This window comes from Triticum dicoccoides, chromosome 2B (genome assembly GCF_002162155.2).
Source record: "Triticum dicoccoides isolate Atlit2015 ecotype Zavitan chromosome 2B, WEW_v2.0, whole genome shotgun sequence".
Classification (NCBI taxonomy): Eukaryota; Viridiplantae; Streptophyta; class Magnoliopsida; order Poales; family Poaceae; genus Triticum; species Triticum dicoccoides.
This window is the reverse complement of record NC_041383.1, coordinates 213657311-213674856: the sequence shown is the minus strand read 5'-3', so window position 1 is coordinate 213674856 and position 17546 is coordinate 213657311. Positions and strand designations below refer to the sequence as shown.

Sequence of the window (17546 nt, the reverse complement as noted above, 5' to 3'; positions counted from 1 at the left end):
AATGCTGACACGCACAATACTTGAGGATTTATAACAGAGTAGCAATCACACACTTATTACATCGAATGTCTCAAAAGAGAATTTAATACAATAATAAGGCTTAAGGCCATCTAAATATGATAACAGCAGAAGGCTTGGAAGATAAAGTGAGTCCATCAACTCCAACGTTATCATTGAGTGAAAGACAACGACCTATGGCACCTTACTCGTCGTCTAAAAAGTCTGCAACATGAATGTTGCAGCCCGAAACGGGTCAGCACATGGAATATGCTGGCAATGTAACACACAGAGTAATGAACAGAATAAATGCTATCACTACATGCATATATGGCTGGTGGTAAGCTCTATGGTTATAGTTTTGCATAAAGCCAATTTTTTCCTACAACAAAGGAATAAATTTTATTTAACTATCATGGTGGTTGTTAAACATTGAGAAGGTTCCTCCAACTCAATCCCAATTAAACATCACCATTAAACCCAATCAAATTATATTTAGAGTGATGAGATCAACATGATAATCCAAGAAGTAGATACTCAAAACGTCCATAACCGGGGATACGGCTAACCATGATTAATTTATACACACTGCAGAGGTTTGCGCACTTTTCCCCACAAGACTCGAATACATCCATGGTCAGAGATTCGAGACACAGTCTTTCTGAAGCATTAACTCTCTACTCTAGATAGACAGTACCACCTACAACCCACTACATCTGCTAGTCTACCTCTTCAAGAGCTTCACGCAACTTACTCAACTATGCCAGAGCCCATATTGGCTTGTGGCTGCACACAGAAGTTTCTAGCATGAATAATCTTATGATCCCTTTGAGCCTAGGTGGCGGACCGTAGGATGATCACACGGGTACTCCGGGATATCCTAGGACAACACTGGATTCTCCAGGTGCCCTGACAACCACTGGGTACTCCAGGGTGCCTCAAGCAATCCACCCAGATGTGTCTTTAAGTCGCCACCTTAAGTTAACCATTAGTTAACAATACTCACATCTGTCATGGATACACTCACCCAAACCACGTCTACGAGCAAAGCATAGCAATCCTGAGCTTAACGTAGAAGTAACTCCCAAAGGTTTGATAATAAAAGGGCACTAGGTTCTACCTCATCAACTACTTCCCAAAACCCACATATTAATCAGATCCTAACCATGCAATTGTTTGAGGATTGATCTAATGCAATAAAACTGGGTAGTAAAGAGGTATGATCAAGGTGTTACTTGCCTTGCTGATGATCCGTGAAACCTAGAGACTCGTAGTAGCACGCTTCGCACTCCGGGCACTCTATCGCAAACAAACAAAGTATAAAATAAGCACTCAACTAGAAGCACGGGTAAAACTCAAAAAAGAGATCTAACCAGAAAGTTCCACTTAAGAACTCCGGTTTGCAAAAAGAATCAAATCAAACGAAGCAACGAAACTCAAACAGCGAAAGAAACATGATTCGTTTACTAATCTGGACTTCAGTCAAATTTTACAGTACCAAAATCTTGTTCAAGTTGATTAAACAGAAAGAGGGCTTCGAGACGAAGATCTAGGCGCTTGAATCGCCTGATTCCGATAAACGAGCAAAAAGATAAACTAAAACGAAAATCAGGGCAGAAATCGCGATCGAAAATAATCGCGGAAAAACCCTGGAAAAAGAAAAACTGACGAACAGGCTAACGAACGAACGTTCGCTACGAACAGGCTAACGAACAAACGTTCGCTGTCTGCGGCTAATGGGTGAAAACCGTTCGTTAAAACGAACATATGAATGAGCATTCGCTAAATAACTAAACCGGGAAAAAATAAAATCGATCTAATAAAAAAACGCGTCTAGGTTTTTGAATAAAACTGAACGGTTTTTAAAATAAAACCGACGACTACCTCGTGGATCGGGATGGTGGTGGCGGCAGCGTACTCCGGCGAGGGCGGTATCCGGCGACGGCGGGCGGGGTCGACGATGACGGGCGACGGGATCAGCGTTCGGCGGCGGCGGCGGGGCGCGGGTCGGCGGCGATGGGCGACGGGATCAGCGCCCAGAGGCGGCGGCGAGAGGGCGCGGCGGCGGCGCGGCGCGGCTAGGGTTAGGGTTTCGGGCGGTGGCGACGGGTGGGCTGGCGGTGGGCTGCGGGTTCGGGGGTCACGGCTTATAAGGCCCGGGCGGCGGGAGTTCGGGTCGCCCGTGGCCCGTAGGTCGGTTCCCCCCTTTTTTTAAATTCCGACGCGCATACTAAACGGACTCCAAAATCCTGAAATAAATTTTCCCCGTCCTCTAAAAATATAGCGGACAAAGTGAACATTTATTTGGCCTCTAATGCAATTTTAAAAAAAAGCATTTTTTCCTAATTCAAATAAAATAGCAATAAAACTCCGAATAAAAATCTTATTTGATTTTAATTTTCAACCTCCAATATTTCTTTATTTTGGGGAAGTCATTTTATCCCCTCTCTTTTATTTTCATAAAAGAAATATTCGAAGAGAAAAATAATTAAAATCAAACGATCCTCTTTTCAAAATTTGAGAAAACTCAAATATGAAAATAACGAAATCCCCAACTCTCTCTGTAGGTCCTTGAGTTGCGTAGAATTTCTAGGATCCTCCAAAATGCAATAAAAATATGATATGCAATGATGATCTAATGTATAACATTCCAAATTGAAAATTTGGGATGTTATAGAGTGCAACAATGATTTTAACCTTGGAAATGAGATTGCTCCCATAGCATTCTCGCATATATTTTGAGATTTTGACATATTTCTTGTGAAGCATGCTTGTCGCACTTCTTTGCACCATATACCCAGTCCATGAATATCGCCATTGTTGCATCATATTAATCATGCACTTGTGCTTCTAATGGTTATGTGCAAGAGAAGGGAAGCATCATGATGGATGATGTGTTTATCTACCATGCGCATACGTTCTTTGCCTTGTTGTGTGCACGTGTAGGACGCTTCGGCTACATGTTGAAAGTGCAACTAATCCCCAGGTGGTTTTGGTAACTCATAACAACATACAGCTCATTGAACTAATATTCTTTCAAGATCAATGTTTTAGAAAGATCAATGATTGGTATGACATGGACAAGAGATGTGGACCCCTCAAAATTCTAAGGACACACATTGGCAAAAGCTCAAGACTCTACATTTTCATTTTAGTGATCCAAGATCACATTGAGTCTATAGGAAATCCAATACTATTAAAAGGGGATGAGGTGTTGCTGAATGGCTTGCTTGCTCAAAATGCTTGGTGATATGCTCCAAAATCCCTCAACCGCTTTCTCATTTCCACATATATGTCCTCAACCTAAAGTCAAACTCGGCCCCACCGATTTGATCTATCCGGCGCCACCGAGTTCACTTGACATAGCTATATCCACAAACCCTAATCAGTTCGGTCTCACCGATAGGGATCTTGGTCTCACCGAGATGGGAATGCAAACTCTTTGTTTCCCTTCGTAACGTTTTGGTCTAACCAAAGTGAGCGATCGGTCCCAACGAGTTGGCACTACAAACTCTCTGTTTCCTTTTTGTAACATTTTGGTCTAACCGAGATGAGCGATCGGTCTCACCGAGTTTGCCTGACCAAGTCTCTATTTGCTTATTACTAAAATCGGTCCCACCGAGTTCATGTGATCGGTCTCACCGAGATGAGGTTTTGCCCTAACCCTAGCGTATCGGTCTCACCGAGTTGATGTTGTCGGTCGGTCCCATCGAAAATGCCTAACGTTCACATTTTGAACCAAGTTGGTCTGACCAAGTTTGACCATTCGGTCCCACCGAGTTTGGGAATTTGTGTGTAACGGTTGGATTTTGTGTGGAGGCTATATATACCCCTCCACCCCCTTCTCTAGAGAGAGAGCCATCAGAACGTGCCTACACTTCCACTACTAATTTTTCGAGAGAGAACCACCTACTCATGTGTTGAGACCAAGACATTCCAATCCAACCACAAGAATCTTGATCTCTAGCCTTCCCAAGTTGCTTTCCACTCAAATCATCTTTCCACCATAGCCAAATCTATGAGAGATAGTTGAGTGTTGGGGAGACTATCATTTGAAGCACAAGAGCAAGGAGTTCATCATCAACACACCATCTATTACCTTTTGGAGAGTGGTGTCTCCTAGATTGGTTAGGTATCACTTGGGAGCCTCCGTCAAGATTGTGGAGTTGAACCAAGGAGTTTGTAAGGGCAAGGAGATCGCCTACTTCGTGAAGATCTACCCTAGTGAGGCAAGTCCTTCATGGGCGATGGCCATGGTGGGATAGCCAAGGTTGCTTCTTCGTGGACCCTTCATGGGTGGAACCCTCCATGGAATCACACAGCTGTTACCCTTCGTGGGTTGAAGTCTCCATCAACGTGGATGCATGATAGCACCACCTATCGGAACCACGCCAAAAATCTCCGTGTCTACATTGTGTTTGCTCCCTCCAAACTCCTCCCCTTTACCTTCATATGCAATGATTTACATTCTGCTGCTATACTCTTAGAATTGCATGTGTAGGTTGTTTGCTTGACTAGTGCTAAGTTGCTAAAATCTGCCAAGACTTAAAATTGGGAAAAGGCTAGATTTTTATTTGGTCAAGTAGTCTAATCAGCCCCCCCCCCCTCTAAACATACTTTAGATCCTACACATGTCAACTTCCACTTCAGGTGAGTTGACCATTCAAGTTCTTGAGAGTGAACCACCTTTGATCATGACGCTTCTACATCACACTTGCTTGTGTTTTGGCATTGTGAAGGACGCACAAGGACATGCTTTCAAGGTGATATCCTTCTCTTTGAGAACCCGCAAACCATGAGCATGAATATTGTGGATCCTACTTCATGTGTTGCTTGCACCTTGACATATTGCACACATGCCAGAGATCTTGCTTTGACTTACCATTGCCACATTGCCATGCCTCAGACATATATACCTTGTGTGTTGCATACAATTCTTGGATTACTTGCTCCTATCACATGTTTGGTTGCAACAATGTAATCTCTTCACATATGCCATGTCCCATTGCTTATGCCTCGTGCATAATGAACAAGTGCTCTTTCGATTATGTTGAGTGCCACGCTATCTTCACTACAACCTATGAACGTTATGATTGGATTGTCATGCACTTGACCCATTGTTTAGACATATCATCTTCTTTAGTGTTGTGAATGATTCATATGATTACCATAGACCATTTGTCGAGCGCTTTATGCATGGTTGTTATGACCTTGAGGTAGATGCTTGTTCAATTGTCACACATATTAGCATCTCCATCTCCCACTTTCATGCTTGTTTCCATGACGTCCTTGATTGCGCTCAATTAATATGCTTATATGCCATGCCACAATCCTATGTCACATCATATGCTATGCTTGATGACAACACTTGTTGGGTGAATCACCTCTTGAATGATTGGTTTTGCACTAACGCTAACCACATTTGTTTTTCCAAGTGTTTGTTGTCCTTACTCCTTTTGAAGGAATCACTAGATGGTGTGACATTGGAGAGTGCGATTTCGAGCTTCAAGATGATGAATGCTTGGTGATCATCCACTCCTACACGGCAACACCATCTCTTTCCCATGGTGATTTGGATTTCGAACCGAGATCGGATCTTTCCCAAGGGGGATGATGCGGAGCATCCTACGAACATCACCATGTCAAGAGTTCCTATGGCAAGTGACACGTGCGACATCTACTTCACATACACAAAAGTGAATCATCTCCTTTACACGTGTTCACTTGACCCCTTCGAGGATGGTATACTACTTGACACTCCTCTCGTGTGCATGCATAGGTATTACCGGAGCTTCACGGTCTATGAGGAGGAGTGCGAGCATATGTGTACGCCTACACCATCCACGAGGAAAGCGTGGAAGAGAAGACGGAAGAACGGACAAGTCTGCACTTGCCCGGATCATCCGGAACCCCTCCCAAACGATTCGGCCGACGCCCGGATGATCCTGCCCATGGCCCGGACGATCCGGCCCATGGCCCGGAAGATCCGGCTACGCGCCCCGAAGACTACAACACGAGCCCGGACGAAGCCAGATCATTCGGACCCCCTTCCGGATCTTCCGGATCGACCAGGACATCCAGACGACCTCCCGCACTTCCGGACCCCCGACAACGGCTATAACACAGCCGGACTATCCGGACGGCCTTCCGGATCATCCGGACCCCTGAAGCCCAGATCATCTGGACCACCTCCTGGATCATCCAGCCTTTGCCTGCGCGCATGACTCGGGCCGAGGCCCATGTACCCATTTTGCCCCCTCACTTACCCCTTCATGGCTTGGGCTATAAATGATCTCCCCTCCTTATTTCTAGGGTTAGCAAATATGATAGCTCATTTGTATGTGATGCTCCTACCTCCTCCTCTTGAGAGAGAGAGACCACTCCCATGGAGTTCAAGACCTCCATGTGAGAAGGTATCGAGGGATTCAAGACTCCCATGTGAGAAGGATCATCTAGATCATCAAGACCCCATCTCCTTTGGATTTGGGATGAACTCTATCTTGTACCGGTTTCTCTTTGTTGTTCATGTACCTTGTGGATCCATGTGTTTGTTAGTCTAGTGGATGTGTGGTTGGACTTGTTCTCGAGTGTTTTCCCTTGTGATTTCTCTCCCGTTCTTCATGTGTTCTTCGTGTTCTTCACGGGATACACTCCAATCGTGAAAGATCACCCTCCTAGGGTTCCACCCTACATCAATGTTGCACCATGGCGTGGACACACAGTGGCCACGGCCCATGAGCGACGTCGGCAGCATCAACAAGATATCCTCTACCATGAATTACATTGTACTATCGTTCATCCCGTGGCTCTTGTTGAATACCGGATGCGTGGATCTCAGAGAAGAGCAGGGCCTCTGCTGCGGCGCCCGCACAAGAGATGGCGTGGGCGTGGATGTCGAGGAGGGAGGGCTCGGTACATGGTGGCTAAAGGTTTGACACAAGACTATAGGAGTCGCCTCGTCCTAGCTGGATATCAAGTATAGTGGGGCGAGGGAGTGGAAGGGAGATGTTTTTATTTGAAGGCTCGAAGACAAGTTCAGTGGTTGATTGACAAAAGATGAAGCGAACCACCGGGGTTAGATCACACTGCTCAATACAACGATCAGAAGAAGGGACAAAAGGAAATCATCAGTCGTGGCTTTTCATTTGTTGTGTGAGTGGAATTGAAGGAGATGAATAGGAAGGGCAATAATGAAAGAGATGACATAGAACCCAGCCACAAGAAACTGAATCAAAGGGGAGGCAGAGACATATCTGACACGAGACAGTGAGAGCCAAATAGGACGATGTGGATGCATGGTAAAGGAATCTGCTGACGTAGCACAACGATGAGGTGGATAGACTGCATGTCAAGATAAATAGGTTAGTGGATATCAATCTCTTAGGTATACTAGATGATACCCCGCACATTGTTGCGGGAACTATTAACAAATAAGTTGATGTTTAAAAACATGAGAAAGTTTATGAACCATAGTATAAGTTGATGATAAAGAATTTTGTTTGAAATAAATATTGGTTAGAGCAAGCATCTGAAGAAAAATTGATGAAAAGGCCAAAAAAGAGTGTGAGTTTTGTTGTGTTAATTTAATGCCTTGATGATATATCAGCGAGGCGATATGAAACAAAAACGATGTTGCATAGAGATAGTGGAGACATCTCAATCCTTAACTAAACCTAAAACAATGATAGCAATTACAAATGTGCATTTGTAATAAACATAGCTCGCATGAAAGTATAAAACGTGAGTTCACTCATAATTTATTTTCTATAAAAAAATAAGGTTGCTCATAAATCATGAGGCCCACTACTGAGTAAATCATGCTTCTCACCGGATCAACCATGTACAACGTGCTGCAACCATTCACCAAAATATAACCATATATCACTAGTTTATTTTGTTTGTCATGTCTAGTGCGCAACCATGCATGCTTCCTGGTGAAGCTTAGCTTCTTCATAAAAAGTCTGATTAGGTACACGGGTGCATTTAATAGAACCAAATTGGGAGTGAAAGGTTGCCTGGGAAGAGTGGACTTTTAAAAAAGAAAAAAAATGATGAGCTAACTCTCAGTACGCGATGGAATCAAGTTGGGATTAAAATATTTCTTGGAACGCTGGAGATTCGAGGGAATAAGGGCATCTAAAACAATTATGTGGCCTATTTGAAGCAGAAGAGATATGGATAGGAATCGGTCAATTGAGCTTTCGAAATCAGACGGTCGCGTTAACAATAAGTAAAGTATAACCAAATGATTGGACGTGGAATCGTGTTGGACATTTGAAGTGGGTCGGATGACGTCGAGGCATGCATACATAGCAAAAGAAACCTAGGATGATGTGATTGCTTGAGTGTGCAGGGGAAAAATAATTAACGATTATTTATGGCGGGCTACATGCTCATGGCGAATTACTGGGAGCATTTGCATGAAGAGTTAGCGGAAAAGCATTTTTAGATGATGGACGTACTTTATGATGTGGATATGTTGCATGTCAAGATAAATAAGATAGTGGGGTTGAATCTCTTAGGTATATATAGGATAGGATATTCACAATTTCATTAAAACATGTTCACAAAAATGAATTTCTTTCACAATTTCAAAAAAAGTTTGTGAATTAAAAAAACATGTTCAGAAAATGTAAAAAGAATAAGAAAAAACATAAGGAAAATGAAAATAAAAAAGAATAGAAAAACTAAAATGGAAAAGATAAAAAAATGGAAATGGTAAAAGAAAGAACATAATGAACATGAAAAATGCAGGGGGAAAACCCGAAAGGAAAAACAAAACAAAAAGAAGAAAAACCCGATCTGGGAAGGTTCTATAATCTTCACAAAACCGAAAAGGAGCCTCCGAGCGACATGCGCACCGAATAGGACTGGCCATAAACCAGAGTGCATATCCGAATCCTATTTATTATTAAGTTTGTCCGAGCAGGCGTGAACTAAACAACGGAGCGGTTCTCTCGTCCCAAATCCCAAAGTTCCACCTCCATGAGCCCTCCTCCCCCATATCCGGCGGATCCTATTTGGCGCATAGGTCGACGTGGAGCGACCTAGCGTGTACCCCCTCTTTGATCGTTCGCACAGTGGGTGGCCCATATTTCAGGATTTCATGTGTGTTCTCACCGGTTTTGGGAAGGACCTAGAACCTTCCTTGAATCGGGATTTTCTTTTTTTCTTCTTGTTTTTCTTTTCTGTAGTTTTTTTTCACTTTTTGTTTTTTGTTTTTCCTTTTGTTTTTTTTTTGCTTTTCATTTTTATTTTCTCTATTTTCTTATTTATTTTTACTTTTTTGCGGAAATTTCTTTTCAAATTTGCAAATACTTTTTTGTTTGTCAAATTCAAAAACAATTTAGCATTGTAAAAAAATGTTCACCAAATTTAAAAAATGTTCATTGATTTTTTTAAATCCGGGAATTCAAAAATGCTCATCAAATTCAAAATTTGTTCATCAAATTAAAAAATATTCATTGAATTAAAAAATCATCCTTTTATAAAAAAAACTGTTCTTGAATACAATTTTTGTTCAGCGAGTTCATTTTTTTATCGAAATCAAATTTGTTTTCATCAAATATACAAAAATGTTCGTTATTATTAAAAAATTCTCATAAAAATGTTCATTAAAATTCATTGTCTTGAAATCGTGAACTAAATTTTAATTCATGATTTGTTTTGAATTCGGTGAACATCTTTTGCTGAATCCATGAACATTTTTTGAAAGTCAGAACTTTTTTCTAAATCTCGAAAAAAAAAACAAGGGGCACCTCGACCCCACATGGCCCGGCCAGAAGGGCGCGCAGGGGGAGCGTGGGTGTGCGCGCGCGGCCGGTTTCCAGCGCGCGGTTCGCCGAATAGGAGATCCCCCCATATCCGGTCCTCTTCTCCATGTGCGGCCGTGCCCGTGCCAGCCAGCCACCCCTTCACCGGCCATAACCCCTAAACCCCAGCCAACGGCAACCCCGCCCGCCATGGTCGAAACGGTCGCCTTCCCGCTCCCGCTCCCGCTCCGGGCGCCCGCGCCGCCGCCTCCCACCTCCAAGACCTTCCGCCACCAGCCCCCCGTGCACTCCCCTCTCCGACTTTTCTCCCCCACCTCCCTCCTCTCCTCCTCACACCCGACCCCCACCTCCTCCTCCCGCACGCCGCGCCTCGGCCGCCCGCACAACCCTACCCGCCAGGGCGGCGGAGGGGGGCAGCCATGGAACCTGCCGCCCTCCCTCTCCCTCCCCGCGCGCCGCGCGCTCCTCTCCCTACTATCCAACCCGGACTCCGCGCGCGACACTCTCTCTGCGCTCCCAACCTCCGAGCTCGCCTCCGTGCTCAACGCCCTCGCGTCCCGCGGCCGCCCCACCGTCGCTCTCGCTGCTCTCCACGCCGCGCGGGACCTCCACGGTGAGCACGTCCTCCAGCATCCCTGCGTGCTCCCGGCAGCCGTCCGCGTCCTCGCGCGCGCTGGCCGCCTCACCGACGCCTCCGCACTCCTCGACGCCGCGCCGGAACCCGACGCCAGCGCCTACACGGCTCTCGTGTCAGCGTTCTCCCGCGCCAGCCGGTTCCGGGACGCGGTTGCCGTGTTCCGCCGTATGGTGGCTAAAGGCATTCAGCCCGCCACCGTCACCTACAATGTCGTGCTCCATGTGTACTCCAAGATTGCCGTTCCGTGGAAGGATGTGCTGGCACTCGTGGACTCCATGAAGAACGACGGGATTCCGCTGGACAGGTATACATATAACACGCTCATTAGCTGTTGTCGGCGTGGTGCACTCTATAAGGAGGCAGCGAAGGTGTTCGGCGAAATGAGGGCTGCTGGCTTCGAACCTGATAAGGTCACATTCAATTCGCTGCTTGATGTGTATGGCAAGGCGCGGATGCATGATGCGGCAATTGGGGTGCTCAAGGAGATGGAGCTTGGGGGCTGTCCACCCAGTGTGGTAACCTACAACTCGCTCATTTCATCCTATGTAAAGGATGGGTTGTTGAAAGAAGCAGCAGAGCTCAAAGAGGAGATGGAGGTTAAGGGAATTCAGCCGGATGTCATTACATACACGACACTGATTTCTGGTCTTGACAGGGCTGGCAAGATTGATGCAGCAATCGGGACATATGATGAAATGTTGAGGAATAGATGTAAGCCAAACTTGTGCACGTACAATGCATTGATCAAGCTGCATGGGGTGAGGGGAAAGTTCCCAGAGATGATGGTTGTCTTTGACGATCTCAGGTCTGCTGGATTTGTGCCAGATGTTGTGACCTGGAACACACTCTTGGCGGTATTTGGTCAAAATGGTTTAGATTCCGAGGTGTCTGGGGTATTCAAGGAGATGAAGAAATCTGGTTATGTTCCTGAGCGGGACACATATGTTTCACTCATTAGTTCATATAGTCGGTGTGGCTTGTTTGACCAATCAATGGAGATATACAAGAGGATGATTGAAGCCGGTATATATCCTGACATATCAACATATAACGCTGTTCTATCTGCACTAGCTCGTGGTGGGCGTTGGGAGCAGGCAGAAAAGTTGTTTGCTGAGATGGAGAATCTGGATTGTAGGCCAGATGAGCTTAGTTACTCTTCACTGCTTCATGCATATGCTAATGCAAAAAAGCTGGACAAAATGAAAGCTTTGTCAGAAGATATATATGCAGAGAAGATAGAGTCAGACCACGGGCTGGTGAAAACGTTGGTATTGGTCAACAGCAAAGTTAATAACTTATCCGAAACAGAGAAGGCATTCCTGGAACTTAGGAAGAGGCGGTGCTCTCTGGATATTAACGTCCTAAATGCAATGGTTTCCGTATATGGGAAAAATAGGATGGTTAAGAAAGTGGAGGAGATTCTTTCACTCATGAAGGGAAGTTCTATCAACCTCAGCACTGCAACATACAATAGTTTGATGCATATGTATTCTCGATTAGGTGATTGTGAAAAGTGCGAAAATATCCTCACCGAGATCAAGTCGAGTGGTGCACGTCCGGATCGATATTCTTATAACACAATGATCTATGCATATGGAAGAAAAGGGCAGATGAAAGAAGCCTCAAGATTGTTTTCTGAGATGAAATCTTCAGGCCTGGTACCAGATATTGTAACATACAATATCTTTGTTAAGAGTTATGTGGCCAACTCAATGTTTGAAGAGGCTATTGATTTAGTACGTTATATGGTTACTCATGGTTGCAAGCCCAATGAGAGAACTTACAATTCAATACTGCAGGAGTACTGTAGGCATGATAAGATAGCAGATGCCAAATCATTCCTTAGCAACCTTCCTCAGCTTCATCCTGGAATATCCAAACAAGAACAGCAAAGACTGCTAGAACTGTTGGCTAGGCACACTTCAAGAGATAGAGGTTGAACATCAAACCTTGTTTGTATTTGTGACACGACAAGTAGATATAACTATTTTCTTAGTTATCCTTGGCAAACATGGACTTCATAGTGGATATGTACATACTCCCTCCGTCCCAAAATTCTTGTCTTAAATTTCTCTAGATACGGATGTATCTAACACTAAAACGTGAATAGATACATCCATATGTAGACAAATCTAAGACAAGAATTTTGGGACGGAGGGAGTATTACATTTCTCTAAAGAAATATTGAGAGAAACCAGTAAGATGCATTTAGTTTTCTCTGCTTAATTAATTTGCTGAAAACTCATGTTTGTACATCCTCCAACCACATACGATCTGCTGGTAGTTTTCCTAACCAGTACATGCACAGATTCATCTGTTTCCTTATCCGGTGAGGTCATACTAATTATTTAATGTATGTAGTCAAGGTAAAGAGGTTCATATGATATATTTCTGAATGGAAGAAATATCTGTCATTTTCATTTGTGAGGTTGCATTGTATGCACTATCACCTAAGTTACTAAGCTCCCTTGATTTTGAGGCTCCTGGAGCATCGTGCTATTTAGAGTCGGTTGTGGGCTCGGTTTTGAGGCTGTGTTTTGGTCGTTCGCTGTATATGGGCCTGCTCGGTGGTGAGTCGTGGCGGTTCGTGCGAGCCTTTTATCCTATGTGTCAGGTGCATGTGTCTGCTCTCTCGCTGCTTTATTGGTTTTGTGGGCGGTGGCGGCTGGGCGGGTGTGTTCTTTGTCGGTTCACAGAGGTTCGCAGAGAGGGCAGCGCTGTTCTCTGTGTTCGGTTCCACCTGTTGTGTTCTCGGGCATGGGGAGCTGGTTCTGCCGCTGGGGGCTTCGTCTTTCGCATCAGTCTTCTCTGGTCTTCAGCTGGGCAGGGGTGTTGACAGCGGTGGCTGGTTGCGGGGCTTCATCGGGCTATTCGTGTTCCTGCACTGCATCTGAGGGTTTGATTTTGTTCCTCTCCATTTTTGTTTCCTTATGTCTTGATTGTTGCGTTGATTGTGTAATGCTGTATCCGTGTTGTCCTTGGTCGGGGGCGTGCTTCTTTGTTTCTGGTGACTTGGTCCCATGATGAATATTCCCGATGGGGTTTGTTACAGACTATCTTGAATGTAGTAGCCTTGTGGTATTTCAAGCTTTAATTACATGCTTAAGTTACCAAACTGCTCGATGTGCATTCATATTTTGTATATTATTTGTTTAGCCTACAAGAAAGTACCTGGTACTTAACAAACAGATGCTAGAATATGTAGGGTCCAGAAAAGGTTAACTGTTTTTCAGTCTTTAAATGAATGGAAAACAAGTCATAAACAAATAGCAAGATGTTGTTGTACTGACGTATCAAGTGCATCTGGAGCCCATAGAAGGTGGAGCTTCAAGAAGACCAGAAAGCAATCTCAGTGTAGCATTTGGAGTACCAACTAATCTCAGTGTAGCATCTGACAGGAGAATAATGGATGTATTAGCCTATGGCTGTTCTTTTCTGTAACAAAAGTGTTGTGCAGTGTAGTGCTTGATAAATTTTGCCTCAAGCGACAAGACTTAAATTAGTTATGTGTTCTGCAGGAAATATCCATGTATAAGTGAGGATTTTCCTCAAGTTATGTGTCATGATTAGGTTATCCAAGTATTTGATTACCAAATAGGCTTGACTGTTTTCATATTTTTCTAATTTTTGACTGGGATGTAGAATTTTCATTCTCATTCTATCATATTTCTAATTAGAAAATGGATGGTTTCTACATAATTCGAAGGTTATTTATTTGCAAGTTAAGAAAGATGGGCTAATAATGTTTGAGGTAAGGTAGGATAGATGTGGCCGTAGTTCTGCATTTATCTACAAGGTAAGAAACATGAGGAAATCAATTAAACTTGGGATTATGGCTCATCTTCTGTAAGAATTCGAATGGGAAAAAATGTTTCTCCTAGTGATGTGTACCCCTTCTAAATGCAGGTGATTCCACTTATTCAACAGAAGTAGAAGTAGAGTAATTAATTTGCCCTATACACCAATTTTTTTCATGCAGAGATATATTTTACCTTGCCCCTTCTCTGAACTAGTATATTGTTGGTATAAAAAAACTGATTGGTAAGTGACATGGATGAGGCAGAATTGGTTCTTTTCGATAATGGGTTACAATATTTCTTGAGCCAGGCACAATTCCAGAGCAGTTGCCTATCATTTTTTGCAAGGTGAGGAGAATGTTCATGTTTCAGCACCTCTTTAATCATCATAAGAGATTTTTTCTCCCTATGAAAGCCTATTGTCTCCAATTGATTTGGTTAGGCCTTCCAGTACCTAGAAACTGTGAGCCCAAGGTTGGATTGGTCTTTGTAATCTTTCTTTCTTACATGAGGTTTGCTTTGTTGTAGCTCATGATTTTTCATTTGCTAATGACACAGGTACGGAATATCAATTCTGGCTGCTGGAGAAGGTTCTGTTGTTGAAATATCTTTGGTGATGTAGTTCATCAGTTAGTTGGTAAACCTGCTTATGTTTTGGCATCTGAAAAATATGCTTTGCTCTCTACTGTGCCTGTAGAAACTTTGGTTTGATTGGGAGGAGTTATGTTGTGGATTTCGTTGTGTCATGGTATTCTTTCCATGGCGATGACAATAGCATTCAGGTCCTAAACTTTATGGCAGCAGTGTCTTTGTTGGACTTGAGGCTGGTTGCTCCAATGCCATCAACAGAGTGGATAAGCTGCTTCCACTGGGTGCTGAAGCTGCTGGAGAGCCCAGTAAAAATGGTGGGACTCCTGTTTATAGCCTTCAATGGATGTTTCTACCTGTATGTGGTGGCTGTCCTAATGGTTGTTTGTTTCAGGGGACTTCCGTTAAGGAGGGTTCTGTTAAATTACTTGTGGCCATTGCAGCACTTGAATAAGAACCGCAAGCTACGCCGCCTCCTACTGTCCTGGTTCGTTTTGCCCTTGTGCTCTGTTGGTCTGTTTGTATTTAGCAGTTCTTATACTAAAGTTGTACTCCCTCCGTTCGAAAATACTTGTCATCAAAATGGACAAAAAGGGATATATCTAGAACTAAAATACATCTAGATACATCCCTTTTATTCATTTTGATGACAAGTATTTCCGGACGAAGGGAGTACTAAATCAGCGACACTTATTTTGAAACGGAGGGAGTACATATTTGCTTCAGGAAAGTCCTCGCAAAGAAGATTCTGCTAATGAGGGCAAGACTCTGGAAGCATATAATGATGAACCGTTGGCTTACTATGGCCAGCGTTCAAGGAAAAAGGTAAAGTCTAGGAAAACACATATATTTGTTTGCTATGTACTCCCTCCGTCCCATAATGTAAGACGTTTTTTAACACTACACTAGAGTCAAAAAACGTTTTACATTATGGGACGGAGGGAGTACCATCTATCTATCGATGTTTTAAGTGTGCTTTCTTGGTTACAAGGTTCTCCACCGAAACAGTTGTTCAGCCAGTGTTTTGCTTGTCATAGCATATACTCCCTCCGTCCCAAAATTCTTGTCTTTGATTTGTCTAGATACGGATGTATCTAAATACTAAAACGTGACTTGATACACCCGTATTTAGACAAATCTAAGACAAGAATTTTGGGATGGAGGGAGTATAAGTCTTTCTAGAGATTTCAACAGGTGACTACATACGGAGCAAAATGAGTGAATCTACACTCTAAAATATGTCTACATGCATCCATATGTTATAGTCCATTTGAAATGTCTACAAAGACTTATATTTAGGAACGGATGGAGTAGCTTACTTTGTTGGAAGGGGCTGTCTGTCTGCGTATATTCATTAGGAGTTTAGGACATATGGTGATGAATGGTGATTCAGATTTGTTCCTATAACGAAAGATGATCCGTACTGCTGCCGTTTCTCCCCTGATACTAATTGCTGATTGTTGGGTGCTATGGTTTGTTAGTCAGTGAAGTAAATGTGCAAAAGGTAAGAAACAACTGCTTACTTCAGGCATGGATGTACTGCCAGCGTTTGTTTGACGGTGATTTCAGATTATAGCGAGAGCCTTCAGGGAAATTAATATGGTTAAACAGTACATCCTCTGAGTTACTCCCTCCGTTCGGAATTACTTGTCTCGGAAATAGATGTGTTATGGCACTGCTAGAAGGAGGGCGCGAGAGGGCCGGCCGGGGGCCTTTTTTGCCCACGGCCGGGCAAGAGGGAAGGGATTTCCTTCTTAATTCTTGCTTGATTAGATTGATACATCTCCTCTCTTTATATAGAGAGATTTACTTGACTTCCAAGCAAGGCTTACTTGACCCCTAAGCAAGCGACCCTTATCTCTAATTAACCTTAAGACTAACGGGCTATACCGCCAGCCCAGGCCCATTACGTACTCTAACACTACACCCCACCTGGACATGCAGCTTGTCCTCGAGCTGCAGCCTAACCAACTTATAACCATGACTCGACGCAACACAAACCTAACACCTAAAAACAAGCCTTTTACATCTCGGCTTGTGTTATTACTCCCAAACTGAAATAGACTGGGACGCTTTATTTTGGACGTGCACGTGTACAGCCACCTGGATTCCATGGACACCATCTGGACAAAAGGAGTGCATGTCTATGGCTGTTGGTCTGCACTGCACAGGGAAGAGTGGAGGGCTTGCGATGGAGAATGTCGAGGAGGGGTGCGCCCCCCCAACCGCCGATGTCGCAAACTTTGAGGTCGCTGCCCACGGGGAAAACAGCATGCCCGCCGCCCGTGGGGGAAACCGCATGCCCAAGATCCTCGACGCAAGGGACGAGATCGAGGTCCTTTGCGCAGCAAAGGGCAACTTGGAGGAGCGGCAGCTGCAGACCACGCATCTCCCGCACACGCCGACGCGCTAGGAGGCCGCGCGCAGCAGCCTGCAGCCTCACCGCCGTCGACACGTGGCGGGTAGCGATCCAAGACGGAAGCGGTGACTGCGGCGGCGGGGACTTGATCTGCTGGATGTGGACGCCCTGGGATGGCGGCGACGCTGATGAGAACAAGGTCGTCGCAGTCCCGTTGTAGGGCATCCCATATTGGGCGTCGGAGCTGACCGGCGATGGCTGCTGCGGTGTCGCGCCGGGCAGCGGCAGCGGCTGCTGCGGTGTCGCGCCGGGCAGCGGCAGCGGCTGCTGCTGCAAAGCGCCGGGCGTGGCGAAGGCCGCTAGGAGTGGCGGCTGCCACTGCAGCCAGGGTTGGG

General features: G+C 44.5%; 1 protein-coding gene across 1 annotated transcript; it reads left to right on the top strand.

Moving 5' to 3' along the window:
- Window positions 1-9917: 9917 nt before the first annotated feature.
- On the top strand, window positions 9918-12402 carry LOC119363143 (pentatricopeptide repeat-containing protein At5g02860-like). The gene has a single exon (XM_037628455.1). The coding sequence runs from the start codon at window positions 9960-9962 to the stop codon at window positions 12345-12347; it is 2388 nt and encodes a 795-aa protein (XP_037484352.1). The 5' UTR covers window positions 9918-9959; the 3' UTR covers window positions 12348-12402.
- The last annotated feature ends 5144 nt before the right edge of the window (window positions 12403-17546 follow it).